Source organism: Callorhinus ursinus, unplaced genomic scaffold (genome assembly GCF_003265705.2).
Source record: "Callorhinus ursinus isolate GAN/ISIS: 27379988/994484 unplaced genomic scaffold, GSC_fseal_2.0 scaffold36, whole genome shotgun sequence".
NCBI classification, from domain to species: domain Eukaryota; kingdom Metazoa; phylum Chordata; class Mammalia; order Carnivora; family Otariidae; genus Callorhinus; species Callorhinus ursinus.
Window position 1 is genome coordinate 1689799 of NW_027397098.1, and position 22603 is coordinate 1712401.

Here is a 22603-nt window from a genome sequence, read left to right on the forward strand (position 1 = left end):
ATCTTGTGTCATTTATTTGCCATGTGTAGTGCTGAAAAGTGTCTTTTATGTATAGCTGCCTTGGCTGTCGAAGAGCTTGGCTTTGAGCGATTTCATGCATTAATTCAGTAAGTAACATTGGAACATTTAAAATACTTACCTTGTGGACACATTGCCATTTTAAGTCTGTTCATACTGTGGAAAGGTACTTAGATTTATATACTTGAGGATTAATTTGTTATCAGTTCTTTTTAATAATAATTTATAAATGTTTACTTAAATTATTCTGATTCCTAAATTAGCTAACTACCAGAATACACTTTTTTATATTAAAAGATGCTTCATCATTACAACGAAAAAAATCATTCTAGCTTAATGTTTCTCTGACCTGAATGAATACAAAGATTTCTAATGGGATAAATATTTGAATTATTATTTCATTTGCCAAAATATGCCTTCTGTGATTCCCGTCAAAAGTGCCATATTTTCATTAGAGCGTTAAACTTTTTATTGTTAAAGGTAAGGATAGCTACATTGATAGAATTACAGGTGGCATTTGAAATACGACATTAATTTCTTTTAAAAGAAGCCACAAATGTATACCTTATCTTTGGTATTCAGATATTTATTACATAATTTTCAGGCTTTACAGAGTAAAGTTTTCTTTTTTCTTGAACACTTCTTAGAGCTACTTCATTCTTTAAAAATGTGTAATTATAGTAGACATTATTGATGCCAGACAGTTCACCTAAGTGATGAAGAGTTTTCCTGCCAAGTAGGCATTCTATTTTAACGGTATATATTTAGCGACATTTGTCAGCAGCTACAGCTTTTGCTTTTAATGGCTACATTTGTATTTGAAAATTTGAGACGCAGAAATCTCATTTGTACATATACAGTTTAATGTATAAGACGATTTAAAAATTTTCCCATTTGTCAATGTAGTCAGTCTTATCATAATACTAATACTTAATTCTTTCCCCCCCCACCAGAAAAAGCTCATTCAGAAGTTTATCAGAATTAAAAGATGCTGTCTTGGACCAGTATTCAGTCTGGGGAAACAGATTTGGAGTATTGCTTTTTCTGTATTCTGTGTTACTGACAAAGGTTTGTTTAAGAAGATGCTTCTTCTCGCTTTTATTAGAGTTCAGTTCTGTTTTTCATGCTGTGATGAGTAATTTTATTTTTCATACTGTTTCTAAATCTCAGAATAAAAATCTCTTATGCTGATAATAAGGAATCATCAAGTTCTCTTTCCTCACCACTCACTTAGTACTTAACCACTTTCAAACTTAGTTTCACCCCTGATCTTCTGTGTTATAGAGGTTATCAGTAATGTTCTAATTATGAAATGCACTCAGTTCTTCTGAATTTTATTTTCTTTCATCCTAACAGTATCTGGCATTTGACACCTTAATGCCGTCTGGAAGCTCTTTCTGATGCTCAGTCCCTCTCTTAACTTACTGATAAATCACTGTGCTAGTTCCCTTTTTTTAATGTCTAATGATCCCACTTCCTCACCCCCCCTTTTTTGATGCTTCATTTTCTTCTTTCCCTGTTAATTCCTGCTCCTTTCTCTCCCCCTCTAAGTTTTTATATTGCAGAAGTTTTTAGTCCCTGTCTTCTGTATGCTTTTTTTTTTTTATGGGCATTTTATTCTCTCAACTTACTTGTATGTGGTTAATTCCAGTGTGTACACTTCCTGTCCTGCCTTTTTTTTCCCCCAACTGCTAATCTCCCATCTCTAACAGCCTGTTAGTCTCAGTTGAGTATCCTGCTAGATTTACCACGTCTGCTATCAGACTTCTGTCATTTGACAGATGTGTATTGGGCATTGACTCTCTGCTGGGGGTTGGAATTATAATGTCAGAAACAATTTTTTTAAATGATTCCTCTTCAGTACTATAAAAAAAAAATTGACACAATAATTCCATGATGACACTGTTTTTAGATGTTTATTTGTTGCATGCACAAAGAATGGGGGAAAATAGAAGTCTTAGGTTTGGTTTTCTTTTTTTCTTTTTTTTTTTTTTTGGTGGAATCAAGGACAGACTTTACATAGTAGGGACAGTGTGGTGGGTATAGCGTCTTGATGGATGAGGAAACGTTTTCTAGATGGAAAAGCTGTGGGAAGATTTTTCTGAGCCATGGAAACAGCAAGTATAAAGGCATAATGAATTTGGGGGTGTAACACCAGAAGAACTATAAGGAGTTTAGTATTACTGCAGCATAATGTACCAGGAAGGCAGTAATGGGAGATGAGACAGTGCACTTACGATAAAAAGGCTCAGAATGTGAAGGCCCTTGTAGTCTGTACAAAAAATAATTGGCAGTCTCACCTGGCCAAAATTAGAACGGAGCAAAAATTTTGGACACGGTAATAACAAGATCTTTTTGTTGATAAGGTTCCTTAAATTGAGGTTAGAGTTGTATGAGAGGGAGTTGGTGGTGGGGTTGAAGACTAGAGTCAGGAAAATGAGAAAGAGTGGTTACTGAATAGTGAACCTAAGCTGGGGCAGTGACCATGGAAATGGAGAAGAAAGAGCATATTTAGAAGCATGTTCTAAATTTGGAAATTTAAAAACATTTTCGGAGCACGTTTAAGAGAAAGAACCAAAGGTACTTTGTAGTTGGTTAGATGTGGTGAAGAGCAATGAGGGTGGGATCTGAGATGACTGATGTCTTGGGAATTTGGCTTTGACTGTTCATTATTCCCCCATTTTTTATGCTTAAAACTTTTGATATCTCCTCTTCCCTTCATAGCCAAAAAACCATCATGTCTAGTTGTTCTTACTTGAGCTGGTCTTTGAGATGATGTCCCCTGCCTCACCAGTGATTGTCACTTGTTCTTATTATTCCTTTTGGCTTTATCATGGCCTGCTTTATATTGTTAACAAGGCAGCAAGTGCAAAATCTCATACTTGTTTGTGTTGTCCTACAATATTTAGGCGTTCGTAAAATATTTGGATTGTTGATTAATGTCTTTAATCCTTAGAAATGGTCTTAATCTGATAGAACCAGTGGTTAAAGTTAGGTGAATAGCACGGTGACAGGCAGTTATTCTTTGTTATTTCAGGGCTGATGAAATGAAAATGACCAGGTCTTGTACTTACCTAGACTTCTGGGGATTCGGATGCCCTTTTGAGGAATTAAAAAAATATCAGAAATTGGTTTTTAAGAAAATAATCCTCCTGCCCTCCTAGTTTTACTCTTTATTTTGTCAGTACATGTTTAAATTACTGATATTTCTGGGAATGCACAACCAACTCTGTTTCCTTCTGTACCACTTAGACATTTTGTATACTTAAATTGACATCGCTATCACCACTCATGTGTATGTCTTTAATACCAGTAAGTTTTTTAAAAGGCCTAATACTTCAGATGCCTTAGCAGACGTATTAAGTCTGAATTTACTTTAGCCTGAAATTAAATGAATATTAACTCTTAGGATTTAATAATTTTCTCCTCCCTCCTCCTGAAACTTAAACATCTCTCAGTACCCCTTGCACCAACATGCCGTGAGATCTATTACCCATGAGACAGTCAGTGTTCTTTGTATAGAGCCAAGGAAAGAAAAGATATTCTTGGAGGAGCTCCTTCTTAACCATTATCATCTCATGTGTTCTCCCACATCAAATCTGGGTAATTTTTTGGGAGAAAAGTTACTTAAATAAATGTGTTTTACTCATTTATAGTAAAAAATGGTCAGTTTATAAACTACTGTAATTTTCATTTTTAGTTTTTAAAATAAGTCAATGAATTTTTTGGTTCCTTTAGGGCATTGAAAACATAAAAAATGAAATTGAAGATTCAAATGAACCTTTGATAGATCCTGTATATGGACATGGCAGGTAATTAACTGAAATCTGTTCTCTCCCTACATGGACTTAAGTTTTTAGAAACTTGACTTAAAGATAATCTGAGTCAGATACTTCAGTCAGTGTTGACAGCGTAAAGCATGTGGATTTGAGTAGTCTGTGCTTTATGCATTGCTTGCTTTATGTACGAAATGATAATTTCCACTTCACATTTATGTATGCATTGCACTTATCGTGGCACATATTTTCTTTAAAGATGACAGCGGGTGGTATTTTAACAAATTCTGCTTTATGTTCCACTTAATTTTTTAATGAATGCAATTTACTTATTTTGACTTAGCAATAAGTATATCCTTACCTATTTGTAAATGCTTTCCTGCTTGAGGGCAATATTTTTTCCCTATTTTTCTCTGAAACCACCCCCCCAAGCTCTTTACAGTTCTACTAAAATCAGTAAAACTGATAGTTAACCCCACTCTGTTACATAACTCCTTCTCTTTAGATCTTTATGCCTCAGATGTTAAAATTGAATTGACCATCAAACAAAAAATAATAATTACATATATATTTATAGATGATTATAAATATTAAGCAAGTTATTAGTCTAAGTAATCTTTTTTCCATCCATTTAAACGTGATATCTTAAAGTTGTTAAATTTAGATGAATATGTAGAACAATAGATACCATTGTGATGATACACTCAGTGATACATTTTGAAAGCTGTTGTTCAGTTGAGTGTACAAATAAAAATGGAAGGTATTTCCTAACTTTGTTTCTTAACCAACATAATGTAGAAGTCATTACTTTATGCTTTACCACAGGGATCATTTGATGTGAAAACTAGTTTATTCATGTTTTAATTACTTTTAAATTTTTATTAATAGCCAAAGTTTAATTAACCTCCTACTGACGGGACATGCTGTTTCTAATGTGTGGGATGGTGATAGAGAATGCTCAGGAATGAGTAAGTATATTTTTTGCTGTGTTTACTCTTTGATGAGGACTATTTCCTTAGAGTACGGTTGAGTGTTATCTACTTAATGGCTCTGTGCTACTTAGAGGTTAACATAAGTGCTTTAATATAGAAGAATCCTTCCCTGTTTTCAAGGCACTGTCACTTAAAGAGTGTGGAATGGAGTGTGGAGGCAGACAAACTTGGATTCAAATTCCAAGTGTAAGACTTTAGTCAAGTTACTTCTCCCACCTTTAGTTTTCGCTAGTATAAAATTGGGATTGTAGAACTAACTTCTTTAGAAGGTATAGATCTCTTTTTATCTGTAAATCTAGTACATATTTATCCAGTGGTATCTGTAAATCTCAGACCCTATTGCATTTTCTTAAAATTGAGAATTACAAGTAATGCAATTTGAAATATTTGGTGAGCCTAGTGGTTTTTTCCTATATTACATTAAGTGTGTATAATTTCCTTCGAAATGCTGGGCAGATTTAATGTTATCTGAGAATTTTAAACTACCACCTCCTCCACCACACCTCCATTTCTGTCCCAGTTATTTCTTTGCTGTAGTTTCGTGCGTTCCCAGGGACCTTGAAGTGAAACACATTATTGGCCAGTTTATCCACTTAAGAGCCGATATATAGTTACGAATAAAATTCCCTTCAGCTTATTAGCGGGTCAGTCTAAATTCAGGTACTCATTCAACTTATATTAACTATATGTATCTCTTTTTGGAGTATGTAAAGCATAGGATGGGAAGCTTCTGTAGTTTCTACAGTTCACAAAGAAATTTATTTCTTCTATAATGAGATGAAACTGTCACCAGATAGCAGAAACAAATATTATGATTGAGTTGCTGCTTTTTACTCCCATTTAAATTAGGGAATCTTGATCTTAAATTTGAATTTTTCTCAAATTTTAGAAATAGGTATAGTTAATTAAAGAAACAGGAAAGGATATAATGTTAAGGGGGGGAAAGGTGAGTAAAAATTATAGAATTTCAGGTTTAAAAGCACCATAGCACAATCCAGCCCTTCATTTATTTAAGAAATGTAATAACTACCTTCCCTCCGTACATTAGATAAAATAGGCAAATTATTCACTCGTGTTTAGGTTAGAATGAGAACCTAGTTTTGCTGATTTCTGGCAAAGGACAAAAAACTCAACGGCCAAAAAAACTACACAAGTTACCTTGCTCTGTTTTTTGTAAGTGAGCCCATTCTATTCTTGAACCTTCCTCTGATTCAAAGCTGTGAAGACATTTCATCCTGCCAGTTAAAGGTATGTCATTCTTTCTTCAGTAATATGCGCTCACCCACACGGCTTCTGCACAACCTCTCCTTTTCCTTCCCCCTACCGTTTCTGGGGCCTGAAGATCTTAGATCAGCTCAGAGGATCAGGGAAGGAATGGCTGGTTCCTGTTGAACTTAGGTCGAGGTATGTCATCCCACCTGTCCCTGTCTTGGCTACTCCTCCTGATTCTACAGCTCATAAGTCTTTCCACCTGGACTTTGGTGCATTGCTCTGGCTCTTGATAGTAGTTACCATGGTCCTCCTTTCTCTTCATTCTGCAAATTCTCCTAAGACTCTCCTACTGTCAAAACCAGGCTATTCTGTCTCCCTAGGCTTTTCCTCACCTATCCTCCCATAGGCTTTTTTTCTTGCCGTGAATTTGTTACTTTCCCCATAGAGTATTAGTCACTTATCCAAGTTTTGGTTCTTGATGTGTACAAATTCATTCTTTTCTGTTGCTTGAAATATTAGCTTTGAAAGCTATTGTCTCGCTGTGAATTTTTTTTCAGTATAGTTTAACTATCAAAACTAAGCAATGACTTTAAAGTACTTATCTTGGAAAAGAAAATAGGCAGGGCATATTTCTTTCATTTTCCCTTAATTGTTAGGAATGTTGAAGTTGAATTTGTTTTCAGTCACCAAACTTAAAAATCTGTACATTATTCGGCATTTATTGGATGTTTTTCTGATCTAACAACATGGGAGGAGGTTGTGATACATGTAATATACAAAGAAAAAGTATAATTAAAGAGTTACTAGTCGTAAAATCCTTAGGCAAGCCACTTCTCCTAGCTTCAATTTACTTAGTTATAAAATCTGGAGGTTTAATGCCTTCCTCAAAGGGATGTTATGAAGATTAAGATCATATTTCTAAAATGCCCCAACTGGCCCATGGGGAGAACTTAACTTTCCCTCAGAAGCACACACATAGTTTGGAGAATTAAGAACGTGCACACAAATAACTATAATGCAATGTGAAATGAAGCATGTTGAAACAAAGTATTACAGACGAAGGAGAAAACTTCTACTATGATTATGTTGGGGTAAACAGAAATACTTTAAGTAGGAGTTAACATTTTAATGGGGCAAGATGGAATGAGCGAGAGGGCATTTTGAGAAAAATAGCAGGTTGTGTTTAGGAGCTGGAAACAGATCAGACTAGCACCCTGGTTCTTAATCCTGACTATATCTGACCACTGGGGAGCTTAAAAATAGGTCCATGCTCTGGCCTCAGCCAAGAGTAAATAAATAAATTAGAATCCCTAAGTGGTAGAGCCTGGGCATAATAATTTTAAAATTATCCCAAGATGATTCTGATGTGCAGGCAGGTGTGAGGACCCGCAGATGAAAGCACTGGATCTGTGAAGGAGACTAGTAAGAGGAAGGATCATAAACGTGGGGCTGAGTAAGAACTCAGAGGATCTTGAATACTAAGAAGTTTACATTTTAGTTGGCAAGCATTAGGAAGATAGTCACTGAAGGCATTTGGAATAGAAGAAAAAAGACAGCAACTAGTATTTATGTACTTTGTGTAACCAGTATGTTTTTAGATATGTGTCTTAACTTTGATAGATAAAAAGGCGAGCCTCAAGATGATTGAGTAATTTGCCCCGCGTCAAACAGCAGAGGCATAAACTGCTTTGGACCACACCCAAAGCCTGTGCTCATTCCACCATAGCACGTTCTCCCACTGTACCATTCTGTCTCTGTCGGAGAGACTACAGGAAGGTAGAAGTTACAGAATTCAGCTGATGAGATGCATGAGAAGAAAGTACAAATAACTAGTAGGTTTTCCGATAAAGCTTATTGAATAAATGAACACGTGAAGAAACATGGCAAACGGACTTGAAGTTGCTGTGGCTGTTTTGGTGGCGGAAAAAACCGTCTTTGTCCTCAAGTATTTCATTTTCTTTGAAGAGCAGGTACAGCTAATGATGATGGTCAGGAGTACTCATTGTACAGCAGTGGTGAACATTTATTTAACAGTGCTAAGCACTGCTCTTAGTGTCTAATTACTGTATTTTCCCCCCATTTACTCACTTCATTCTTAGAACTACTCTGTGAAGATCATACAGTAGAGGAAACTAAGGCACAGAGTGTTTAAGTATCTTGCTTCATTTCACACAGCTTAATAAATAGAGCTGAGGTTTGAACAACCATCGTCTGATTCCATGTAACAACCATACTTAATCATTACGATAGGCTGCCTCTTATACTACATTTCACAGAATCGAGTGCAATAATAAATATATAGAATGATGTGGAAACGTTTATCTTACTAAATTTCATACTGTGAGAGGTAGTTAGTTGCCTCATTTATGGAGAGATACTGATTTTGAGAATTTAATCCAAAGATTTTTGTCCATGAAACAGAGTCAGTGAATGAGCCATGCTGTATTTCTCATTCAAGGAGAATGAGGACTAAGATAATTTAGCAATTTGCAGGGTCTTTGCGTCACAAGAACAGTTGAGGTAGAAACCAGATCATAGGGAGTAAATATTTCAGCCATGTAAGCAAGGAAATTTTACTGGTGAAAGAGGGAAAGGGGAATTGATTGCCCAGGTGAAGAGATGGTGTGTGTAGTTTTTGTTTTTGATTTTTTTAAGATTTTATTTATTTGACAGAGAGAGACACAGTGAGAGAGGGAACACAAGCTGGGGGAGTGGGAGAGGGAAAAGCAGGCTTCCCGCTGAGCAGGGAGCCCGATGCGGGGCTCGATCCCAGGACTCCAAGATCATGACCTGAGCCGAAGGCAGACGCCCAATGACTGAGCCACCCAGGCGCCCCGTAGTTTTTGTTTTAAGGGATAGAAATCACTTAAATTGTTTGTTGGCCCGATGTTTATAGCAGCAATGTCCACAATAGCCAAACTGTGGAAAGAGCCAAGATGTCCATCGACAGATGAATGGATAAAGAAGATATGGTATATATATACAATGGAATATTATGCAGCCATCAAAAGGAATGAAATCTTGCCATTTGCAACGACGTGGATGGAACTGGAGTGTTATGCTGAGCAAAATAAGTCAATCAGAGAAAGACATGTATCATATGACCTCACTGATAGGAGGAATTCTTAATCTCAGGAAACAAACTGAGGGTTGCTGGAGTGGGGGTGGGGTGGGAGGGATGGGGTGGCTGGGTGATAGACTTTGGGGAGGCTATGTGCTATGGTGAGTGCTGTGAATTGTGCAAGATTGTTGAATCACAGATCTGTACCTCTGAAACAAATAATTATATGTTAAAAAAAAAAGATAGCAGGAGGGGAAGAATGAAGGGGGGGAAATCGGAGGGGGAGACGAACCATGAGAGACGATGGACTCTGAAAAAAAAACGGAGGGTTCAAAGGGGGAGGGGGGGGGGGGGACGGGTTAGCCTGGTGATGGGTATTAAAGAGGGCACGTTCTGCGTGGAGCACTGGGTGTTACGCACAAACAATGAATCATGGAACACTACATCAAAAACTAAGGATGTAATGTATGGTGATTAACATAACATAATAAAAATAAAAATAAAAAATTGTTTGTTGGCCAAGGGAAGGGAGCCACCTTTAATCAAAGTCAATGGGGTCAGGAGTAACAGTAACCTTGGAAAGATGCACAGTTCTTCTAAAATAGGAAGAAAGAATGTGCTGAGAAAAGAAAAAGACATTTGAAGTGTGAAAGATTTAAATAGGGAGAATTTTTGAGATTTTGAAGTCTTCTGAGAATGAATGGACAGAGGTAAAGTTGGAGGCATAAAAGGAAAGAGTTTGAGTCCACTGCTTTAAGAAGGGATAAAAAAATGGATCATGGGAGAGATTTTTAAAAGTGCAGTCAGCAGTAAGAGGTAGAGATGAGTTTACATAGAGTGATGTAGACTGGATCCAACTGGTAAAGCTTATAGTTAGGCTTTTTCCTGGCAGTAAGCATCTATCTGGCAGTTGGAGAGAAAATGAATATTATATATGTATCTAGGAAAGTCCAAGAAGGAAATAGGGCATTTTTCTTGCCTTTAACTATAAAGGATATCAATGCTTGATCTGTCATATATTTATATATATATGTATATATATAACATAAAGTAAACATATTTTTCCTAGTTTGTCTTCTGCCTTTAGTTTGCTTTGGTGAACATGTATATTGTTACCATTTTTGATTGTATAAACAAAAACTGCAGAGAACATTTTTGTGTATAAATTTTTACATATTCAAGTATTCCTATAGGATAGATTTCTAAAAGTAGAATGTGTGATAAAAATTTAGGCATCTGTTAATTTTTGTTACTAATAGCTTTATCAAGATAGAATTCACATACCACACATGTGATACTATTTAAAATGTACAATTCCATGGTATGTATGTATGTATTTATTTATTTCAGTTCCGTGGTTTTTAATTCTTAGAGTTATGTAATCATCACCAGATCAATATTAGAACATTTTTTTGTGCCCATTTGCAGTCACTCCTCATAATCACCTGCCCGTCAGCTCCTAGCAACAATTAATGTTTTCTGTCTCCATAGATTTGCCACAACTGGGGATTTCTTATAAATAGTTCTATAAATAGAATCATGTAACATCTGGTCTTCTGTGACTGACTTCTTTTACTTGGAATGTTTTCAAGGTTCATCCATGTTTTAGCATATACCAGCACTGTACTCCTTTTTATTGGTGAATAATACTCCATTGTGTAGAGAGACCATATTTTATGTATTCATTAGTCAATTGATGGGCATTCAGCTTGTTTCCACTTGGCCGTCCTGAATAATGTGGTTAGGAATATTTATGTAAGTTTTTGTGAGGATATATGGTTTAATTTTTCTTTGGTATCTATGAATGAAAATCCTGAGTCATATGATAACTCATATATTTAATCTTTGAAGAACATTCGTAAAACTGATAGATAAAGCCAGATTACCTTCTAAAGTCTGCTTTACCAACTGCTAATGTATCAACTTGGCTTTTAATGATGTAGGGGGCTTCCTGTTTTTCTGGATCCTGGCCAACACTCAGAACCGTCCATCTTTATTATGTCATTTTACTGATAATTCACATTTCTGTTTCCTCCTGAGCCTGTGCTTGATCATCTTTTTTGTGTGTTTGTCAGCTTTTAGTATTTCCTCTTCTGGGAATTGCTTCTTTCTAGCTTTTTGCATTTTGAAGGGAAAGATTATTGTCTTACTCGCAATTGCTAGGAACTCTTTATAAATTCTTTCTTTTTGTTTTAAAAATGTGTTGCAAATGTTTTCCCTCAGCCTTTTCTGTCCCTTAACTTTGTTAATGGTATCTTTTATTCTACCCAAGGTTTTCATTTTTATAAAGATAAATCATTTCATCTTTTCTGTTATGGCTTCTGTTTTTTTTCTTGAATCAGTTTTGTATTTCTCCCACCACAATATTAAACTAATAGTTCCTAGTATTCTCTTCAAATGATTTTGTAGGCCTTTTTTTTAATGTTTAATTCTTTAATCCATTTGGATTATTTATTTGTGAGTAGTATGAGATAGAGACCTACTTTTTTACTTTTTCCCAAAGAATTGCCTAATATCCTAACTTGTCATTTCTCCACCTGACACACCTACTTGATCAAATAACAGATTTTCCCATATGTATGAAACATTCTTTGTTTCTCTTCTATTCCACTAATCTATTTGTGAGTTCTTTGCCAAAACTACCTTATTGCCTAGTTTTATGTTCTTTGATATTTGTCAGCACATTTCCTACTCTTATTATTATAATAATATAATAATGTACAATTATTATAGCCATTTTTACATTATCTAGTCCAATTGAACTTCTTTCAGCTTTTTAAGTTGCAGTTTTAAGAAATTTGTGAGAATTTGAATGAGTTATGTTAAATTTGTAGATTATTTGAAAGAAGTGCCATCTTTACAGTAGTAAGTCTTCCCATTTAGTTTGGGCTTTTTTTGTACCTTTTAATGAAAGTATATAGTGTTGATCATATAGGTTCTATAGTTCCTGAATCCATGTACTTTATTCTACCTCAACTGTTAAAACTATCTTTTGCTTCTGCGATAGAGTACACATAAACTTGCAGTAGAACTCGTCACTTAATTTCATTTTTGCCCACCCTCTAGTCTTTCATAGTGGCTAGAGGGATATTTTAAAAACTAAGTCAGATCATGACAGTTTCTCACTTAAAACCATTCAGTGACTGGCTTCCCCATGCACTTCGACTCTTTACGAAGGCTCTCAAAGCCTTTTGTGGTTTGGCCCCGGTCTACCTGCCATCTGTCTTTATTTTGTACTAATGCATGTCTTTTGAACTGAGATTTTCTTTGCTTTGTTTGCCTGTAGATCAGTTTTTCGATGGTCTCTTTCCTACCTTCAAGGCATTCTGTTGTATTTGTGCACTGTGTTATTGTATGTACTGTACATTTATTGTTTATGTTTATTTGATTATTTGAATGTTTTCTTCATTTTATGAGATTGAGTCAGCTCTTATCAATCAGAAACCCAGAGCTTGCTTGCTTTTTCCTTTTTAATAGAAATCGTTATCACAGTCCATCCAGGCTACAATTAAATAGCTCATTGAACGTTGATGAACTTAGGATACTAAGAGAATCTAAACTGAAAATTAAGATCATTTTGAAATTTTAGTATTTTTAAGTAATATGAATTGCAATTTAGTGGCTAGTTGGTATACAAATTTGAAGTGTTTGGTTTATCAAAATTTGAGAAAGGGGCAGAAGTGCTTATTTTCTCTGTATTTTATTACTATAAAAATTAGCTGGAGCTAAGTTGCCAGATATAATACAGACTCCAAGTTAAATTTATTTGCAGATAAATCATTTTTAGTAAAAGTATGTGCCATTCAACGTTTGGAATATAGTTTTACTAAAAAAATTACTTGTTTTTTTAATCAGAAGTTTAAATTTAACTGGATATCTTGTGTTTTTATTTGCTAAATTGGGCAACCCTAGCTATATGTCAACACTGTAGCAACCTGACTTCTTAGGAATATAACAACCAGTAAATGGGTTTGAAAAGCTTTTCACTTTCAAAAATAGATTCATAGGTTCATAGATCAGATTGTGTGTATTTATGCAATTTATCTATCAGTGAGATAGCCAAATCTTTCTTAGTATCTTACTGCTTTTTAGTTTAGCTGTTCTAACATTCTTGCAAATAAGTCCATTCTTTTTAAATTTTTCTAACTACAGATTTTTTACCTTACTTACTCAAGGACCCTGTATAATTTCATTCTAGCTTATTTTTCAACCATCAGAAACCTATGCTTGAAAAAAATTATGCCACTTGCTTTTATTTCTTTGTTTGTGCTACACCTTTTGCCAAAGACCTACATCCCTCCCCGTCTGTGCCTCTGCAGTCCTTCACTGCCTACTTCACATGCCATCCCTCCAGGGATAGCTTCCTGATTCTCATGGCCGAAAGCGATCTATCCTTACCTCTGCGCATTTTGTTTTCATGGCACTTAACACATTCTACTTTGATACCTACTGTTGGGGGGGAGTTTTTTTTAAATGTAGTAAGAACATTTAGCATGAGATCTACCCTCATAATGATTTTTTTTTAAAGTTAAGATACAGAATTAACTATAAGGACAAAGTTGTACAGTGCATATCTAGAATTTACCTTACATAACTGCAACTTTATCTGTTGGATAGCAACTCCCCATTTCCTCCTCCTTCCATCTCCTGGCAGCCATCATTCTGCTCCACTTCTTTGAATTTGACTATTTCAAATACCTCATCTAAGTGGAATCGTGCAGTATTTCTCCTTTTCTGACTTGTATATTTCACTTAGCATAGTATCCTGAAAGTTCATTCTCTGTTGCCACGTATGATAGGATTTCCTTCTTTTTTAAGCCTGAGTAATATTCCAACATCTGTATGTACCACAATTTCCTTATCCATCCATCCGTTGCTGGACTTTTAGGTTGTTTCAACATCTTAGCTGCTGTAAATACTGCTGCACTGAACATGAGAGTGCAGATATCTCTTTGAGATTCTGATTTCAATTCTTTTGGATTGAATACCCAGAGGTGGAATGGCTCTGTCACAGTAGATGTATTTTTAACTTTTTGAGGAACCTCCATACTAATTTCCATAGTTGGCTATACCATTTTACATTCCCACCAACAGTGTACAAGGGTTCCAGTTTCTACAGATCCTCACCAACAACTTATGATTTGTTTTGACTTTCTTTTTGATAATGGCCATTCTAACAGGTGTGAGGTGATACCTCTGTTGGGTTTTAATTTGCAACTCTTATGATTAGTGATGTTGAGCATCTTTTCATGTATTGTTGGCCATTTATATGTATTCTTTGGAGAAATGTCTCTTCATGTTCTTTGCCCAATTTTTAATTGGATTATTTGGGTTTTTGCAGCTGAGTTTTAAGAGTTCCTTATATATTTTGGTTGTTAACCCCTTATCAGATATATGGTTTGCAAAAAGGATCTTGTCTTCATCTTTGTAGTCCCCATGGTAGCTTTGTATTCCTGCACTATGCAGCATTGTTTTTTTTTTCTGTTTTTTTTTTTTTCTTTTTTTGTTTTTTCAATACTTGGCACTCAGGGTATGTTTCTTAAATAAATGCAATGCAGTTATCTGGTTTCCAAGTCAGCATCAAATTTAAAAGGCCCAAGTGGGCCTTCCGTAGATTCACTGACAGCAGTGAGAAGTGACAGTTGAAGTGGAAGAGAAGAAGAAAGAGAGGCAAACTGAGGAATGTAAAACTTTGCATGTGTATACAGTCTCACTGACTGAAGCAGATAGGGTTGATAGGGACTCAACGTGATTAATCTTAAATGCAAGGCTAAGAAAACAAAGTTAGAAAATTCTAAAATATAATGACACAATTATTAGGGTTTTCTGCAAATATCTTAATAAGTCTTGAAGTCAATTTACAAGTCTTACATAAGTAAATTCTGTAAATTGTGATATGTGAGATTGGTATATCCTCACTACATTTACAACTTCATAAACTAATAAATACTCTTAAGGACGCACATTAGCTACTAAAGATAAAAATTTTAAATATTTTTTTTTAAAGAAATAATTTTTAAATATTACCATTTAAACTACATGCCTAAATATGTGCTTACTGACCTAATCTGAATAATTCATTACCCAAGAATTATGAACAGCTAGTTTGCTAGAGTTGGTAGCATGATATTATTATAAATATACCGTTTCAGGTATTTGTTTCAAATTCCGAGGAAATAGATGTTGTAGTATCTAATCATAACACTAGGTGGTGGTATCTGATTTTAGAAATTAAAGTGTGGAAATGTTTCTCAACATACGTATTCTTTGAACTGGAAAACATTTAGTGCTTAAACCTCAGAAGGAAGAGGAAGGAAAAATTAGGTAATGGAGTACCGTTTTTACCTATTAGGGTTGTTCACCCGCACTCCCTTTTTTTCCTTTGAATGCTATAAACCAATGATTAACATGTTGTTTGGTTTCATGCTCTTGACACTTTGTTTTGTTTTGGGTTTTGGCTTTTTGTGGGGGTTTTTTTTGTGGGTTTGTTTTTCTTTTCTTTTTTTTTTTGCTCTTGACATTTTTAAAAATGATGGAAGATCTTGGGTCACCTGGATGGCTCAGTCAGTTAAGCATCTGACTCTTGATTTTGGCTTAGGTCATGAGATCAAGCCCCATCAGGCTCCACACTGGGCATGGAGCCTCCTTAAGATTCTCTCTCTCCTTCTGCCCTTCCCCTCCAGGCATGTCTCTCTCTCAAAAAATTTAAAAAATAAATGATTCAAAATCCCAAAGAGCTTTTGCTTATATGAGTTATAACCAAATAATGTTCAGTATTTTTCTTCTTAAAAATTAAGACTGAGAAATTTAAAAAGATGTATTAACTTATTTTAAAATAACAATAATACACCCATTACTTGTTAGTATAAATATTTATAATAAGTAACTTTTCTAAAATGAGAAGAAAATTAGTAAGAAGAGTGACATTGTTTGTAAACCCCTTCAATGTCTAGGTTAAGGTTATTAGTGGACATATCTGTTTATAGATTCAATCTTTTGAGGTAGAACAAACATCATTTGGCCTCTGGAAAACTTCACTTTACACTCTTGAAAACTTAAGAGAAAAAAGCAATTAATGTTTTTCTAATGGAAATCATTTTGATTTCATGTAGTCTCTAAAAGGGTCTTGTGGACCCCTAAGAATCCTAAAACACAATTTGAGAACTATTGTTATACCTCCCAAGTATCTGTAAGAAGCTAGTGAAAAAATACAAACTATATATATATAATTACATACACATTCTGTTAACTTTGGACTTGCAAATCCAGAAGGTTCAACAACCAGTTCTTAGCTTATACTGTTGTATAAGGATATATAGTATGACTAAGAGTTGATGATATTACATTAATTAGAAAAATATCTTAATAGAAAAATGGACAAAACATGACCAGATGGTAAAAAGGAAACAAAGTTATAAATACATTGTATTTACAGTGGGCATAATTTTTAACCAGAAAAAAAAAATGCTTTTTAGAAATATATATGGACCCAAATTACTATTATAGTTGCATTTAATGTATGTTAGCTGAAAGCTATAGTCTGTAAAAGATTTGATTATCATTATAATTACATCTCTGTTGTGGAATAATCTGTTTTTCATTTTCTGAGCTTTGTCTGTTCTTTATTATCCACATGCATGACCTCAATTCTCATCTTTATGCTGATTCCCAAAGCTCTGTATCCAACCCTGACCTCTCTTCTGTGTTCCTGAGCCTTACTTCCAGTTGTGAATCCATCTCTAACAGAAGTCCTGAAGTTTTCTCCATCCCAGCTTGTCTAAAACCAAAGTCATGTTCTCTCTCCATACCACTTCAGGACTCCTTAATTTCCTTTACTTAACTTCCTTTTAGTTAATCACCATTTATCAGGTTCCCCAGGCTAGAAACCTTCAAAGAAAGGTTTGACATATTCAAACATTAAATACATAACTTTTCATACTTTGTTGTTTCCTCCGCCTTGAATTTTCTTCATACTCTCTTCTTGGTGACCTGCAAAATTCCTACATATGCTTAAAGATTCAACTCAAATGTTGTCCCATTTGTTTTTTTCTTTTTTGAAGATTTATTTAGGGATGCCCGGGTAGCTCAGTGGGTTATGCATCTGCGTTCAGCTCAGCGCATGATCCCAGGGTCCTAGGGTCAGGCTCTCTGCTCCGTGGGGAGCCTGCTTCTCTGTCTCCCTCTGTGATCCCCCCCCTTGCTCTCTCTCAAGTAAATAAAATCGTTATTAAAAATAGATTTACTTATTCATTTGAGAGAGAGCTGGAGGGGACGGGGGGAGAGAGAATCCTCAGACTCCCCCGTGAGCGCAGAGCCTCATGTGGGGCTCAGTCCCGCAACCCATGAGATCATGACCTGAGCCGAAATTAAGAGTTGGACGCTCAACCTACTGAGCCACCCAGGCGCCCCTCACAAAAGTTTTCACTTTTGTCTTTTCCATCTGAAAAATGATTTCACACTTAAAAAAACAAATTCCACTATACACCTTCCCTAATATAGTAAGCAAATGTTCTTTTATCACAGGATAAAGTGTATATGGGGCACCTGGGTGGCTCCATTGGTTAAGGGTCGGTCTCTTGGTTTCAGCTCAGGTTGTGATCTCAGGGTCATGGAATCAGCCCAGGTACCCCCGCTCCACCCCGCATCGGACTCTGTGATCAGCATGCACCCTGCTTGAGATCCTCTCCCTCTCCCTCTGCCCCTACCCCCTCACAGGCCTGCTCACTCTTGCTCTCTCTCAAATAAATAATGAAATCTTTAAAATATATATATATATATATATATATATATATATATATACACACAGTGTATATGTATATGTAAACAGAAAAAAAAAGCCTTTTTTTTCTTGTCTGTCTTGATAAACTTAGTCTTTGTAAGGCAGACACCTTGTTCCGTTGGTCTTTATTTCCCGAATCTTAAGCACACTGTGTTTGTTTATAGGAGAAATGGATGGTATCAAATACCCGTGTTTTAAGTATTGTGCAAGTAGGTTCACTGCTATACAGTGATAAATTTTACAAATAAAGATTAGCATATTCATTTGTTTAAGTCAGAGTCAATTCAAGTTGGCTGTTTTGCCTGGATATTATTAAGTATCTCTTCTTTATTTTGTCAGCATTCCTTGGGTTTCAGAGGGACAATGTCTTCATTTTAAAAGTTAAAGTTGAATATAAGGTTTTATAAATATAAATACATTTAATGTACATCTGAAGTATCACATCACCCACCACAAACATGATCTAATGGTATTTTATAACAAGTAGTAATATACTGATAATTTGGTGGGAATGCTTAACAATAAATATGTGCTAGGTTTTAAAGTATACTTTTGGGGAAAAGTAAAAATTCTGGGGTAAAATGTATATATGTATACATCTATATTTACGTTAAGTAGTTTTCAGATTTATGTATGTTAATGCAGTACAAACTTTTTTTTTGTAGAACTTCTTGGTATACATGAACAAGCAGCTGTAGGATTCTTAACATTAATGGAAGCTTTAAGATACTGTAAGGTAAGTTGATTTTTACGGTATTTTTCAATGTTTTTATTCACACCTCCACTGTTGTGGACGATTTTTTCTCCTATGATGACGTAGCTTACTGCTTTTACTATGTACTTCTCAGTTCTTTCCTGATCTCCTTTCCTAAACTGACAGGCATATTAAGGGTAGAATTAAGTTGGCTGATTATGCCAAGTTTCCTATTTGTGAGGTTTATTCCTTTTTGAGGGTAGAGGGCAGAGCCCAGTAAAAAACAGTTTATAAAAATAGACACACCATTATTGAAAATAAATTATTTTTTGGTGAACCAGGGGAAAAGGATGTATTGTTTCTTCCTCATAACAGTATACTTCACGGAAACAACTGGTAATACTTATCAGGCAAAGAAAAAAAATTTGCTAGATGCCTGAAGTTTTAACTTTTGTCTTTTCCATCTGAAAAATGATTTCACACTTAAAAAAGCAAATTCCAAGCATTTCACAGCATTAAATTCTTTAGCACATGGGCTAAGGTTAGGAACTGCCATGAACTTCTCATTTATTGTTAAATATTTCATTGTTTTCCTGCATCAACTGAAATAACTATTGGATGTTCCAAATAGTTTTAAACGGGGTTCAAATCATTAATGATTTACACTTAATGAGATGGCCTGATTTTGGAGGAAGGAAGAAGTAGATCTAATTTTCTTTTCCATTTTAGAATGTTGGGTCCCTAGCAGTGGTTCAGGGGCTTTGGTGATTTAGTAAAATAACAGTGTCTTGCCCTCTTTCTTTCTGTCTGTCTGTCTTTTAACTGGAAGTGTTCCTCTTTCCTGACAACACTTGGAGTGATATGGGTATGATAATCAAATAGGTTTCATCCTGCCCTTATCCATTAGTAGGGATCGTATTGTATCACAGTAGTAACTCTTTTATTTTCGGTGACTTTAATTTACAAGCTAAAGCTATTCTGAAGTAGCGTGGCAACCAGAGCATCAGGCTGCATCCCGTTCTCCCAAGAAACACACACAAACATTCATCGATCCTGAAAGTGTGTGCATGCCTGGGTGCACGTGCGCACACGTACAAATGATGACTACATAGAAGTGATGACTGCGTTAATTAACTTGATTGTGGTGATCTTTTCACAGTGTATACATATACAAAAACATTAAGTTGCACACTTTTAATAATATATACAGTGTTCATATGTCAAAGATATTGTAATAAAGCTGTTTTTTATAAAGCGTGTGTGTGTTTTGCAGGAGGATCGGGTGTGGAGATGATGCACTGTGACATCTTCACCGTCTGGCCTGTAACGCCCTGATCTAGACCCTGTCTGTCCCTCTTCAGTTGCTTTGCCCTCTCCACTGCTGTGCTCTGGCTCTGCTGGGTTCCTGCCAGATTCTCAGACGCACCCAAGCCCTTTCCTGCCTGATAAGATTTCATTCATACTTGCTGTCATTTCTGCCTGGAATACTCCAGCTTGTAAATGGACGGCTCCCTCTCCCTTTCAGGTCCTACTTAAAGTGGTGCCTCAGAGACCTTTTCCTCAGCCATTCCTTCAGTGACTCTTTTTCACAATGTCTTAAGAATAATCACTCTACAATGATCTTTTCTCTTTACTTATTTTTTTAATCTTGAATTTGCTTTTTAATTGTCATCCCCAGTGGATTATAGACTCTCTGAAGCCGGTGACATTGTCTGTCTGGGTACATATACAGTGTTCAGTAAACATTTGTTGAATGAATGAATGGCCAATTTCACCAGAATTGTAAGCTGTTCTAAATCATGTTTTTGCTTTTCTTTAGCTGTTAGGTAGAACAGGGGAATGCCTGTTTTCCCCCTTAGATCTTAGTGGGAAAACAGTAGTGGCTGTGTATTCTCCTATTCCATATTGCTCTAGTGTTCTAGCAGTAACTGGTAGTTTATAAGAATTAAAGATTCTTTTAATGGCCAGACACAACACAGTGGTACTCAGATAGATGAAAGGCAGAACTCTCCGTTACTTTCACTTCCAAACAAGGGAGGGCTACCAGACAGGGCCACCGAGGGGATTATACCTGCGGACAGGGCAACGGTGAGGCGTGACCATAGGGGGCGGCTTTGGTATGGGTGTTGGGATGGAGTTAGGTAGGTTTCATGGGCTCCCTGTGGATTAGATAATTTCAGTGAGTTCTAAGGTTCAGGGGTGAATCTCCTTGTCTGACACCTGGCTCCAGGGCGCTTAGGGCCATACATAGTGGCCTGGAGTGTGGAAGACCTGGAAGGGAAGTGGTTGGGGTGGTGTGATACAGCTTTTTTGGAAAAACTGTGTTACACTGGTGTGTTCGTCTGTATGTAACTGTAGATGTCCCTCTGAAAACCTGTATACATTTACTTTTCACTGAACATTTAGAGAATAACATTAAGGAAATCACTGTGTATTAGTTTTATGAATCTGAACATTTCCCCATTTTTTAATATTATAGCAAATTGCTCTTTAGAAATTAACATTTTCATATCATTTTGACCATATGTGTTCATTAACACAAATGCAAGTCCTCACACATAAAATGAATGAAGAAGGTGACTGAGTGCTTTTGACTGCCCCCCCCCCTTTTAAGATTTTATTTCAGGGAGAGAGAGAAGAGAGTGCTAGGGTGAGCAGGGGAGAAGGGGCAAAGGTAGAGGCAGAAGCAGACTCCCCACTGAGCAGGGAGCCCAACACGGGGCTTGATCCCAGGATGCTGGGATCATGACCCGAGCTGAAGGCAGACGCTTAACCACCTGAGCCACCCAGGCACCCTTCTGTGCCCTTTTTTTAATAGATAACTCGCATATATTAAAACTCACCATTTTAAAGTGTGCAGTTCAGTGGTTTTTCACAAGGTTGTGCAACCATCACCACTTACTAAGAATGTTTTTCTTAACTCTCACAAGATCCTCTAAACCCATTAGCAGTCACTTCCCCACTTCTCCCCAGCCTCTGGCAGCTTTATTTCTCTGTGGTTTTGCCTATTCTGGACATTTCATCTAAATGGAATCATACAATCTGTATCCTTTAGTGTCTGGCTTCTTTTCACTTAACGTTTTCAGTGTTCATTCTTGTTTGAACATGTATTAGTACTTTGTTCTGTTTATGACCAAATACTCTTGTCGTATTATATATCAGTTTTGTTTATCTGTTCATCAGCTGATGGACATTTGGGTTGTTTCTGCTTTGTGCAGAAATTTTTATTTTTTTATATTTATTTTAATTAAATTTATTATTACTTTATAGTAATAAATAATACTGCTAGGAACATCCATGTATATAAATTTTTTGTGAACATGTTTTCATTTCTCTTGGATGTATACCCAGGAGTGAAATTGTTTGTCATATAGTAATTATATGCTTAACTTGCTGAGGAGCTGTCAGACTGTTTTTCCAAAGTGGCTGCACTATTTATGCATTCTAACTTATATTAGCATAAGACACTTAATGAGTTCATTCATTTACCTTTTGATCCTACCATATATTATCCTCATATTTTGCTTTTACCTTAATTAAATAACACAAATGCACAATTTTCTAAAAGAGAAATTAAATAACTACTAAACTTTTCACCACAAGAGGCTGCTACCACATGAGGAGTCAGAAAACCTGAGTTTTAATTCCCGCTCTGTACTAGTTACCTGTTTGAATTCAGACAAGGCACTGATCCCGTATATTTGAAGGACTTATGCTGAGCACCTCTGAAATCCCTTCTACTCTGAACCTATGATCAGAGCTTTTCCTTTGTCTTTGTCCTTTGCTCTTACTCTCTGTTTTCCCCAGACATCATCCTTCCTGCTCTCCTGGTTCACCATTGCCATCACATCCCGCTCATCCTTCCCATCATAGGACAAAGATACTGGTGCTCCTGTCCATGAATATGAGAGTACCTATTTCCCACTTCCTAATGATTAGATAAATTCCAAAGGGCCATCGTGGTGGTTGAAAGCAGGGCATCCTGTCAGGGCTGTTGACTAATGAGGGAAGAATTGCCCTGATTGCTGCAGGTAGCCACTTGGCATTTCCCTGTTCCAGGGAGTCTGTGTG

General features: G+C 36.0%; 1 protein-coding gene across 6 annotated transcripts in view; it reads left to right on the forward strand.

Moving 5' to 3' along the window:
* MINDY3 (MINDY lysine 48 deubiquitinase 3) overlaps positions 1–22603 on the forward strand; it is an 86028-nt gene that overhangs the window by 21157 nt on the left and 42268 nt on the right. For all 6 annotated transcript variants that reach the window (XR_012374562.1, XM_073879873.1, XM_073879874.1 and 3 more), the window contains exons 5-9: positions 56–107; positions 972–1086; positions 3757–3830; positions 4683–4762; positions 18504–18574. Coding sequence is in view for 5 of the 6 variants with exons in the window: in XM_073879873.1 (XP_073735974.1) it covers positions 56–107; positions 972–1086; positions 3757–3830; positions 4683–4762; positions 18504–18574 (392 nt within the window). In the remaining variant the exon portion in view is untranslated. The remainder of the gene's footprint in view (positions 1–55; positions 108–971; positions 1087–3756; positions 3831–4682; positions 4763–18503; positions 18575–22603) is intronic.